Below are 12,669 nucleotides of genomic sequence, written 5' to 3'. Positions count from 1 at the left end.
GGCGAAGGTGTGACTGGTTCGACTGAAGCAGCCCGTCCAACGTGGTCGGACAACACATTGTACAAACTAGTTCGTCTGAAGCATGCTTAAACCTTACAGGTCCCAAAGCGGCCAAACTAGCCAAAGGCCTTAGCTGACCTATGACTGGACCACGGTAAGCCGCTGACAGCACCTTGGGCAGCCTCTTCTTTACACCGGCCTTTTACGAATAACATTATTTCAGAGTGTGTCCCACAAGGCAAGAGTGGATAGATCCAAATCTGGGGGTGGGGGGTGGGGTGGGGGGGGGGCTCATAGAAAATAAGACCATTAACCAAAAGTTGGGCTGACATTAGGATCATCACTACATGACATTGTGAAATGTAAAACCATCAGTAAAATGCATTGTCGGATTCCACCCTCTGCAGGAAAGGCGGGGAAAAGAAGCCACCAGGCAACGCTCAGAACTTGGTCTGCTTTAGCTTATCGATGTGGTAGCACAGCTTCAGCGCCGGCCCCAGCTTCAGTCCAAGGTACTTCATGATCATGTCGCTCTTCAGGAGCAACAGGGCGTTTCCGTCAATCTCCTGCAAACAAGAGGAGCTTTGTGTCAAGACAACAAGGCATGGCTAGCTGTGTCAGTAAGCATGTACGCACTCGTGCTGGTGTGTTAGCCATGCAAAATTCTGGCCAGTTACAGCCACAGTAAAATAAGGCAGGCTAAGATAAGCTAAGTCAGTGTTTCTCAACCCAGTCCTCAAGGACCCCCTATCCTGTATATTTTCTTTGCAACCCTGAATAGGTATACCTGTTTGTAGTTATTCAACCAATCAGCAATGAATTTTGTCAGACGTTGCACACCTTGCGTAATTAAGTGCTGCGAGATGATTGGTCGAGTAAGTACAAGCAGGGCTACCTATGCAGGGTTACAATGAAGATCTGCAGGATAGGGAGTCCTTGAGGACTGGGTTGAGAAACACTGAGCTAAGTTAAGATAAGATGGCAACACTTTACAACGAGGTATACTTTATAAAGGGTTTGTAAGTGGTTACTTATTACTTTCTTAATGGTTCCTAACTCATAACTCCCCCCCCCCTTTTCTCCCCAACTGTATCCAGCCAATTACCCCACTCTTCCGAGCCGTCCCGGTCGCTGCTCCACCCCCTCTGCCGAGCCGGGGAGGGCTGCAGACTACCACATGCCTCCTCCCATACACGTGTAGTCGCCAGCTGCTTCTTTTCACCTGACAGTGAGGGGTTTCGCCAGGGGGGACGTAACACTTGGGAGGATCACGCTATTCCCCCCCCCCAGTTCCCCCTCCCCCTCGAACAGGCGCCCATACCGACGAGAGGAGGCGCTAGTGCAGCGACCAGGACACATACCCACATCCGGCTTCCCACCCGCAGACACAGCCAATTGTGTCTGTAGGGACGCCCGACCAAGCCGGAGGTAACGCGGGGATTCGAACCGGCGATCCCCATGTTGGTAGGCAACGGAATAGACTGCCATGCTACCCGGACGTGCAACCCCCCCCACCCCTCAACTTATTTTTCAACGTGTTTTAAATCGGTAATGTTATAAGACATTAAATAAACAGGCTTTTGGGCTACAAGGTTGGGAAGCCACATTTTATCGCTACGAGAGTCTCCGTAGACATTCTCTCGGAAACCACGTGGCCGGCGAGGCTGACGATTCGCATTCTCGGTGAGCGGGATACAAATAACGCTTGAAAACATTGTGCAATGCATGCACAAAAGTTGTTTTTTGCACAACTACAGTTGAGGCCTCTGCACACCAATTTTATTGGTGCATACTTATTATGCACTTCTTTCCCATCGATCATCGTGGTCCAACAATTCAAAAAAACTCTGACAGCTCATTGACAGATGCAAAAAAAAAAAAAACTGTTTTGAAAACATTTATGACAGACGTCTTTTTTTGGAGGTTGTATGTAAAGTTAAAGGACAAAACAGAAGCCATTAATTTTGAAATGTGTGAAGTTTTAGGACAACAAAATTCAGACTTGGTGTGCAAAGGCCTTTAACGGTCATTAAGTAACCAACGACATCTCTGCATTAGGGGCTGGAGGGGGCTGGCCCCACCAGATGTCACCATGTCAACATGATCAATAATACAGTGTAACAAGTAATATATATATATATATATTTCTTCATAACGAATATGGTTGCACGTTTATTACATATGACAACAGTAGCGCTGCCCGACACATTCCACACATCTTCCTGTACCTGTTGTGTACAGGTCGGTACTTCTCCTCTCAGTACTGAGCTGTGGGGCACGATCACGTTGGCCCCATGCTGAGAGCAGCCAATAGAGAACAACAGAATGACAGCATCGAGATGTTTCGTACACGTCGCTACGACGGTATCAGCGTGCAGAGAAGCTTTTCAACGGGGAGAAGGATTAAGGCATTTGCACGCGACACCAGGGGGCAACAGGGGTGACACACACGTGCTATGCCATCAGTTGAAAATGAATTCATTCACGGATTGGTGGACTTGGACAGGAAAAGTTATGGACAAGTTCGCCCAGATGAAAGACCGCCTTGCGTCTTTTCTTGTCAAGCAACCAACGTCGCTGCCGAGTCTATTTAGCATCACGACAAGGTGTGTTATTTTGGCTGTAGGCAGTGGCGGATCTAGAGATTTTTTTCCTGGGGTGGCAAAGGGGTGGCAAGACTGTGTCCCTGAGGGGGCAGCTGCCACCCTGTAGATCCGCGCCTGTGAGGGGGGAGGGGGGATTCTAGGGGTGGCAAGACTGTGTCCCAGAGGTGGCAGCTGCCACCCCTGTTGCCCCCCCCCCGTAGATCCGCGCCTGGCTGTAGGTTAAAGCCCGGAAAGCAATGGAATGTTGCTTTGGCTGCGTTATTACGGTTGCAGACCACAATGACCGTATACTGCTTGATCACTTTTGGTTTGTCATGCGATGCGGTGTAACAAGGCAATATACCAGTCATGTGAGATCAAATGCTGTTATTGGTGATATCCCCGCCTCCACCTCCGCTTACTCCTGCACCGCGTTGCGCTAATGTGTGCATCTGCGATTTCATTCGCTGACGAGATGTGTTTGTGTTTGGATTCATCGAGCCAGTAGTTTTGTGTGTAGTTTCACGGAGGAGTCAGATGCTGCCCATGCAGAGTCTATTGCGCCCCACCAGGCGTTCCATGCCAGACACCCACCCCTGTAAGTAACTATTAGTAAAGTAACTAGTAACCACTTGTAAACCTCTTATCACGTGTACCTTATTGGAAAGCAGTACAGATCAGAGATGTGTCTGATCAACCAGGAACATGCAAGTAAAAAAAAAAAACCCCTACATGTTTTCTGAAAATGTCTGAATGGGGTCCCAGGGCCTGGGGGTCAGCATCCCTGATGAACCACACCACGTCCTCCACAGACCAGGTAGACGGGTCCTTGTTGGGGGGAGGCTTGGACTCCTGGGACTCTGGAGATGCATTGTAGCCTCCTGAGAAGAGAATAGGAGAGATGAGGAGAGAAATAAAAACAGAGTGAGCGTGATGTAGAGAAAGAAGAGAGGGTGAATGAGATGGACGGACGGAAAGAAAGAAATATAGAGCGAGAGAAATAGACAGCAAGGGGAAAAGTGGGAAAAGTGGGAAGGAGACATTAAACAACAGAAAGAGAGAGGATGGAACAAGACCATTTAAAGCTGCGTTAAGCTAATTTTTTTTATATACCAACAGTGAATCAAATGACTCCCTGTAAGGTGAACAGACCGTTACTGCTGATCACACCGAGAATCAACACCGGAGTCTGCAGTTTCCCTCGGCTTTCAGTTTATTGTTTGGATTCGTTGGTCCGGTCTTCTCTCCTCACACTCCCTCCCCCCCATAAAACCCTGAAAAAGCTGCTCCCAACTCACAAGTCAGGAATGTCAATGCTGCCCGTTCAGCGCAACATGTCTGAGAGTCAAGAGAGTGACAGGTGAAGAGATTCGAACATGGACCGAGTCAGAGAAACTCCAAGTATGAATCCCAGAAGCTGGCTGACCGAACCTGGATGTGATTAGTGGGGAGCACCAAATGCTTCACAAATGGATAGAAATGGAGTTGTTTGTTCCACTCTGGCCACTGTAGCGACGGGAGCGGAGCAGTGCGCAGTGATTTAGCTGTTGACTGTGTGTTTTGAAATCTCTGCAGAACTACTGTCAACCATCTAGCGGGCAGAATGGGGACTTAGTGTTTCTCAACCCAGTCCTCAAGGACCCCTTATCCTGCAGATTTTCTTTGCAAACCCTGAATAGGTCCCTGTTTGCAGTTGTTTAACCAATCAGCAATGAATTATGTCAGATTTTGCACACCTTGCATAATTAAGTCCTGTGAGATGGCTGGTTGGATAGGTACAAGCAGGGCTACAATGGGAATCTGCAGGATGGGGGGTCCTCGAGCACTGGGTTGGGAAACACTGACTTAATGCAGCTTTAAACATCGTCCTTCTTTGTCTAATGTTTTCCCTCCGTAACTTTAAGAGCCATTGACCATGTCTAAATCCTAATGAAGAAACAAGCGGTAGTAGATTGCAACACTGAATTGTTCCCATAGTAAGGCTGACCATCTTTTGGTCCTCCTTTGGATGACCTCTGACCTGTCCTGTTGTTTTCCAGGAAGGTGCTGGGACTGCTGGACGTCTGCCTGCACATACCCATGGGGGCCGAGCTGTTGGAGGAGAACTGCTGTGACAGCCGGAAGCCATAGGAGGACTTTGGCGAGTAGGAGGAGCTTATGGAACCAAAGGCGGAGTCTCCCGGGTCCACAGAGTAGCGTTTGGAGTCGGACTGGTCCAGATGGTAGTCTTCAGCCATTGAGGTTTCGGCTGTGAGTAATGGAAGAACAAGATATATATAGTGGAACACACGCCGTATCAAACAGTTCAGCTTTATTTTACCGACTTCCAGTTGTTTGCTTGTTCTATGTGCTCTGTACTGAAAGAGAGCTAGCATTCCCTATCTCCACACTCATTCCACAGTCACTTTCCAAATTAGATCTAGAGCTTTTTTTATTACCCCCCCCCCCATTTTTTGCTTCCCAATTGTATCTGGTCAATTACCCCACTCTTCCGAGTCGTCCTGGTCGCTGCTCCACCACCTCTGCTGACCCGGGGAGGGCTGCAGACTACCACATGCCTCCTCTGATACACGTGGAGTCGCCAGCCACTTCTTTTCACCTGACAGTGAGGAGTTTTGCCAGGGGGACGTAGGGCGTGGGAGGATCACGCTATTCCCCCCCAGTTCCCCCTCCCCGCTGAATATGTGCCTCAACCGACCAGAGGAGGCGCTAGTGCAGCGACCAGGACACACACCCACATCCGGCTTCCCACCCGCTGATACGGCCAATTGTGTCTGTAGGGACGCCCGACCAAGCCGGAGATAACACGGGGATTTGAACCGGCGATCCCCATGTTGGCAGGCAACGGGATAGACCGCCACGCCATCCGGACGCCCGATCTAGAGCTATTTTGATGTTCTTGCAAACATAGATACTTTTCCATATTGTTAGAGCCTCTTAGTTTTGAGACATCGATGTCACGTCACGTTGGACGAGGGATGCACAACATTGGATTTTTGCCGATATCCAATATGCCGATATTTCCCAACTCATTTTGGCCGATTGCCGATGCTGATACCAATACATGCACATATTTTTTCCCACCTAGTTGCAGAGAACATCAAGTCTGTCCTGTGGAGGACAGAACTGAAGCTGCAACTCCGACCACGGAAGCCGCGCACATCGCACTGCTGATCTCTACTTTTACATGGCTGGTCTATTTTGTTTTCTCCACGTGCGGCTACGCAGCCCTCCAACAGGTAAAAACTACATAGAAACTGTGTGTAAAAAAAAACAAAACAAGTACAACCTGTTTAAAAGTGATTAGACAGACAGACGACTGCGGCCTAGTAAGCCTACATGGTGGTAATTACTAAAGCACGCGTGTTAACAATCATCACCCTGGTGGTGTTTACTCAAGGCGCAGCGTTTTCGGTTTTTATTTTTCAAAGCCATCCGGCATGCTTGATTCCGCCACAAGAGGGCACTGTTACATAACCTCACATGAACAGGAACAGCTTTTGGATCCGTGGAAACATAAAATCCGGGTGAAAATCAGTTTAAATCGATCTGCTCCTTTTAAAAAAAATCTGGGTATTTTTCGGTGAAAATCGGTGTTTACTTAATTTGGGCACCCAGAGACAAAAATATGAATCGCCACCTAGGCGCCCCACCTACATGACATGCGTCCATGCCGGTGGTATCGGCATTTCGGCTGATGCCGATATTTCATTCTATTGCCCTTATCGGCCGATACCAATGATGTGCCAGCATCATCGTGTGTCCCCCGTTTCAGGAAAGCACAAACCACTGCGTGGGTTCTAGTCCCATGGGAATCCATTTGCAATTTCCTAGGATGCTCATTTAGCTCCATTTGCAGCACTTTTGACTTGGGTTGGGGAAGGAAAATTTCCGGTCTAATAACACTTCTAAAATCCCCGAACCCTTTTCTGTTACCCAAGTGAGAGATTTTGCTTGAAAATATTCATATGAAAGTTTAAAATCTCACTTTTGTGTGGCCTGTCCAAGTCTACCTTGTCAATAGGGATGCTCTCGTTCTTCTTCTACGCCTCGTTTTCTGAATCCATAGGTTAAATTCAAACATTCTTCCTCACAGAGAGAGGCTTTTATTATTTGCCATTGTTGATTTTTTTTTTTAAAGGAAATATTTGTATTTTGTCCAGTATGACGTCCACAGTGATACCGGCAACCTCAGGTTTTCCCAGCGCACAGTGAACAGGCGGAGATAAAGAACAGGAGCGTCCACATTGACAGATGTATTTGAAGGTAGGCTTGGACAAGACACACAGAGATTAAATTTTCACTCAGGTAGCAGAAAAGGGTTCGAGGAGTTCGGAAAGGTTCTCCAGAATGGCACGCCTTGGTTGGGAAACCTTGCCCAACCCAACTCGGAACTGCCCCAATCAGGGCAAAGCGGGTTTTCCAGGAAATTGTCAATGCATTTCCACGGGACCAGCACCAAGACGGTGGCTTATGCTGGTCCTAGATGGGGCTAATGTTGAGTTAATAGATCAGTACTTTAAGAAATTAGGTGGAGACTTAAAGAAGTTTAAGACTTCATTGACAAATCGATGAGGAAATCCTCCGGTTCTCTGGCTTCAGCCCCGTGTCTTAACGAATGAGGCTGTGTTTACGCTGTAGCTTCGATGCAACCAGTGGGGACTTGACTACATTTTCCCACCGAAGCTAGACGACAGGGAGGAAGTGGAGGAGTACCGTCAGACTGGTAGGAGCCGCCGCTGTGCTGCGTAATGGGCTGGTCGCTGAACAGGTTTTCACAGTGCAAGCTGCGGCAGAGTTTCTTCAGAAAGCGAAGTACGTAGCCGATGCTGTTCACCACGGGGAGACTCAGGAGGTGCTGCTTCCCATCAAACGTGGCTGAAAGAAGAAGGGAATCGGTGAGAACCCTGCAACAAAAGAGGATTTAGACACCTTTTATTCCTAATGGGGTCATTTCTGGTTTCGCTCCATGCCGTAGACACCATGCCAAAAGGGTTGTGTCTTCATTAAGAGTGGAGGATACCTTATGCAAGCTGACCTTTGATCCCTTATTCATTCATTCATTCATTAGCCAAACCGCTTATCCTTACACAGGGTCGCGGGAGCCTATCCCAGCAGTCACTGGGCGGCAGGCGGGGAGACACCCTGGACAGGCCACCAGTCCATCACAGGGCCCACACACACACATATTCATACCTAGGGACAATGTAGTACGGCTGATTCACCTGACCTACATGTCTTTGGACTGTGGGAGGAAACCGGAGGCCCCGGAGGAAACCCACAAAGACACGGGGAGAACATGCAAACTCCACACAGAGGGCGACCCGGGACGACCCCCAAGGTTGGACTACCCCGGGGGCTCGAACCCAGGACCTCCTTGCTGTGAGGCGACCGCGCTAACCACTGCGCCGCCCCTTTGACCCTTCAAAGACTACCAATACACTATCTCCCATGGCAAATGGGTACCCATCTCTCCCCTTCTTTTCTGGCACTTAACATAGAGCGGAATTCAGAAATGTTGCCCTGCGCAGCAAGATAACTAATTGAAGAACATCTGCCGCCTATGATTCTGTTTTGTGAAATTATTAAAATTCAGTTTAGTGGAACGTCACCAAATAATGAGTATTCCAGAGGTTTTATAGCGTCGTGTGATCGTGGGCCTATTATCTCCATTAAGTGACTGCTGACGCGCTCAGCGGGACTGGCTCGAAGATGGACTTCTTGGTCCTCTTTTAATTAATTTAGACAGCACGGGTGGAGCCGCTGGAGCCAATAAATCTCTACTCCGCGTAATGGCCGGTAGTAAACTGGTAGACATGATGTGTGTATTTCTGAGGGGCGATGGGTGCCAAGTACACGCAACGCCCTGTACAGATGTTTATCTGAATCGGGTAAAAGAAATGGACCTCCATTGTTGGTGCTTTAGTACACATGCAAATACCCGCGACTCTCGCCGTGTCTCAGTCCCCAGGGAGCCGCCTCGCTCCCTACTTCCTACACGAGCAGCATCTCAACCAAAACAGAACCGTATGAGTGGGCTTACTGAGACACTTCAGCTACACGGCGGTTCTGTCGCCAACCGTTCCTGCCGCCCTGCATGCGACTGCTGTTTACTCACCCCAGCATTTAGTCACCTCAGCCCTCAGCAATGCTGTCGTTTTTATCCAACTTTCAGCCATGGATCCTGGTTTTTGTCTACCGTCTTAAAGGGTTTTTCTCTTCTAGAAAGCTTGTCATCGCTTTGCATTATGGGATGGCCATATTGATTAAGGACGCATATTGTGACTATTGTTTCTAAGGCGGCTTAGGAGATTTGGGACGTCACATTTCTACAGAGCTGTAATAGAAGTTGCGCTCACTTTCTCAGTAACTGTATGGCACAGCAGTTCTGCAGCCCGTCAGGAAAAACAAACCCCTGCTGGACAGAGTCGTGCACCCGGCTTCAAAAATAACGGGCTGCGAACTCCCTACCACTTCCGAATCGTATGATATTCGCATTCAGTGGAAGATTTTAGATTTGAAAAGGACTCCGCGCACCCGGCCAGCCCCCTATTCGCTCCATCTCTCTTGGGGTAAAAGACTCTGCGGTATCAAGGCCAGAACATCTCACTTCCACAACAGCACTTACCCTGCAGCAATCTGCATCCTAAATGCTTCCCTGACAAGCACAGTCTCCTTAAGCTCGTGCACTTTGAGTCGGCACTTGAAGAGCATGGGCCGTATGGTCACATTAGCTGAATCATAATTGTAGCAGAGTGTTTCTGTGGACACTCCTTGTATGTATTGTGATGTTATACTGAATTCAGGGGCAGCCGGGAAGCGAACCCGGGTCCCCCACGCCAACCAGTCAACTAAAGGGTCCGACCCGTTAGCCAATGAGCTAGCGATTCTAGTCATTCGTGATCGTTACACTAACCCCCCCCCCTCCCCAAAGTTGCGAATTCAGGGGGAAGCTGGGAACCGCCGCAGCCGGGATGCGCTAACCAGTCAACTAAAGGGTCCGACCCGTCGGTCAGAGAGTCTGGTCATTCGTGATCATTACAATATACATTTACTGTTGTTATCTGAACACACCCAAACAAAATCCAAATCAACTGTAAAGTTGATACGGCACTAAATTATTGAATCTCTTGAATCTTCAATCTTTCCAATCTGGCCTAAATAAGATACCTTCGTTGGCAGCATATTTAAGGTTTCTAAGAATTGAGACAACCTTTGTGTTTGGGGCATGCGTTCGAAGACTTAAAAACGCTGCTGGTGTAGTCAGCTTACAAGGAAGTGAAACACAGCACATGTCACCACCACCTAGCATGGCCTTTCAACACCAGGGAACGTGACTATGGAGCAGAACATCTGCTGGGATGTGTGCATTGTGTGTCACCGGGAGGAGAGGGGCTGACGCTCAAGTTATTTCCCAAGCGGACAATAAGATCTGCTGGGGTCTTTGTAAGATACCTGATATCTTTTCTCCCCCGTAGCCCTGCGTGAGAAGGGTGAAGACAGCTTTCTGTTGGAAGGCGCTGTCGATGCAGCCCTGCACGGCCTGCTGCAGCACCACCGAAGGCCGGTCCGGTCCAAAGTGGTCGGGCAGCTGCTGGACCTTCTTCCTGTCCAGATTAGGACCCGTGTTGGCCTGCTTGTTGATGTAGATACAGACTGACCCAAAGAGAGAGAGAGAGAGAGAGAGAGAGAGAGAGAGAGAGAGAGAGAGAGAGAGAGAGAGAGAGAGTGACAGAGAACGGAGGAGATAGCAAAAGAGGGAAAAGGGGGGATAGTAAGAGGGGGAGAGAGACATTCAGTTAAGCTTGCTTGTTTACATGAGTCACATGATCTACAAATGTCTTCAAAACGAACATGACACAGCCTGCTTTAAATCTACAGTACACAGTATTGAAACGTTTGCAGCATTTAGTGAGCACATCCATAGATAAAACATCTATAGATCACAGATAACAGTCCACTTCCTCATAGTGTGAGTACTTCCTGTTCCTGTGATCGCCTGGTTTCTGTCCTGCCTGAATTCAACTGGTTCCTGCCCTACCTGTCTTCACCTGGTCTCTGTCCTATCTGTGATTAGCTGATTTCTGTTCCACCTTTGTTCACCTGGTTTCTGTCCTACCCGTGTTCACCAGGTTTCTGTCCTACCTGTGTCCACCAGGGTTTTTTTTTTTGCCCTATCTTTGTTGACCTGGGTCCTGTCCTGCCTGTGATCACCTGGTTTCAGTTCTTTCTTCACATGGTTCCTGCCCTACGTGTGATTCACCTGATTTCTGCCCTACCTGTGTCCACATGGCTCTGTTCTACCTGTGTCCACCAGGTTTTTTTTTTGCCCTACCTTTGTTGACCTGGTTCCTGTCCTACTTGTCATGATCATGCTGACCATACATGATCATGATCACCTGGTTTCTGTCCCACCTGTGTCCACCTGGCTCTGTTCTACCTGTGTCCACCCAGCTCTGTTCTACCTGTGTCCACCAGGTTGTTTTTTTTTGCCCTACCTTTGTTGACCTGGTTCATGTCCTACTTGTCATGATCATGCTGACCATACATGATCATGATCACCTGGTTTCTGTCCCACCTGTGTCCACCTGGCTCTGTTCTACCTGTGTCCACCTGGTTTCTGTCCCACCTGTGTCCACCTGGCTCTGTTTTACCTGTGTCCACCAGGGTTGTTTTTTTTGCCCTACCTTTGTTGACCTGGTTCCTGTCCTACTTGTGTCCACCCGGCTCTGTTCTACCTGTGTCCACCAGGTTTGTTTTTTTGGCCCTACCTTTGTTGACCTGGTTCCTGTCCTACTTGTCATGATCATGCTGACCATACATGATCATGATCACCTGGTTTCTGTCCCACCTGTGTTCACCTGGCTCTGTCCCACCTGTGTCCACCTGGCTCTGTTCTACCTGTGTCCACCTGGTTTCTGTCCCACCTGTGTCCACCTGTGTCCACCTGGTTTCTGTCCCACCTGTGTTCACCTGGCTCTGTCCCACCTGTGTCCACCTGGCTCTGTCCCACCTGTGTCCACCTGGCTCTGTTCTACCTGTGTCCACCAGGGTTTTTTTTTTTTGTCCTACCTTTGTTGACCTGGTTCCTGTCCTACTTGTGTTCACCTGGTCTCTGTCCTACCTGTGAGCACCTGGGGCGTGGCAGAGTGGGGAATGGTGGCAGCATCCTGAGGAATGGAGCTCATGTCGGGTTCCGGGGTGCTACTGGGCGGAGAGATGGCCAGCGGTGTCATCACCATCCTGGGTTTGAGCTGCGGACGGAGACGCATTTGTGTGTTTTTGTTCATTTGGCGATTCAGTTCATTTAGTCGTATTAAATCCCGCAGAGGAAGCGCAGAGGAGGTAAACTGGGTTGAGACGAGGCGTAAAGGGCTCTTCGGAGCGCACCACTTCATACCGTAACCGCAGATGGTGAACTAGCGTCTGCTCACAGGGGAAAACAGAAGTGGCTTCTCTTTCGGAGCCTGTTCGTACACATCTACCTTCTTCGCACCCAGTTTGCGTGTTGCAGAACCACACGACCACATTTGCATAACAGAGCAGAGGCCAGCTGATGCATAGCCTTTCAATGAAAACTGACATCCTACCAAATGTGAAGGGCACGGAGCCACGCACGCACGCGTATCTACACATACATTTTTAAACATGCTGCATCTACATCCCGTTTCTCACCCCCTCAGCATCTCACCCCCCCCTCCCAACCCCATCTGGCTGACCTTGAAGCCCGGCTTTCTCCCTCTCTTCTTCGGCACTTTCATGGGAGGGAGGGATTCTGGGTAGCGGCTGGTAAAATCCATTTTGGCGACGCTGCGGAGCGGGGGTCTCCCTCGCTTCCTGCCCGGTATCTTGCCCGACTGGCTGGGAATGAAGGAGGGGGTCACCGCAGCCGATTGCATCTCGCTGTTGCCGTCTGCTTCCTGGGCTGCTGCCACTGGAGCACTCATTTGGAGCTGTGAGGGGGGAGACAAAAAGACCGAAAGAGAGAGGGGGGGAGGAGGGAGGGAGGGAGGGAGAGAGAGAGATAAAAACAGCCATCCATCTCCAAACGGGTCGCGCACACAACAACAAAAAACAAACACAC

The 12,669-nt window shown here is 49.3% G+C and overlaps 1 protein-coding gene across 1 annotated transcript; it reads right to left on the bottom strand.

Annotated features, from left to right (window-relative positions):
* Nucleotides 1–440: 440 nt before the first annotated feature.
* LOC130126797 (sex comb on midleg-like protein 4) lies at nucleotides 441–12,425 on the bottom strand. The gene is made up of 7 exons (XM_056296428.1): nucleotides 12,305–12,425; nucleotides 11,710–11,839; nucleotides 10,041–10,241; nucleotides 7,302–7,463; nucleotides 4,606–4,833; nucleotides 3,318–3,463; nucleotides 441–566 (listed from the first exon to the last, which is right to left on the bottom strand). Exons 1-7 carry the CDS (start codon nucleotides 12,383–12,385, stop codon nucleotides 441–443), a joined length of 1,074 nt encoding a protein of 357 aa, XP_056152403.1. The 5' UTR covers nucleotides 12,386–12,425.
* Nucleotides 12,426–12,669: the final 244 nt, after the last annotated feature.

The sequence above is a fragment of the Lampris incognitus genome, chromosome 16 (assembly GCF_029633865.1).
Source record: "Lampris incognitus isolate fLamInc1 chromosome 16, fLamInc1.hap2, whole genome shotgun sequence".
NCBI lineage: Eukaryota > Metazoa > Chordata > Actinopteri > Lampriformes > Lampridae > Lampris > Lampris incognitus.
The sequence above is the reverse complement of the archived record's forward strand: the minus strand, read 5'-3'. Positions and strand labels throughout refer to the sequence as shown.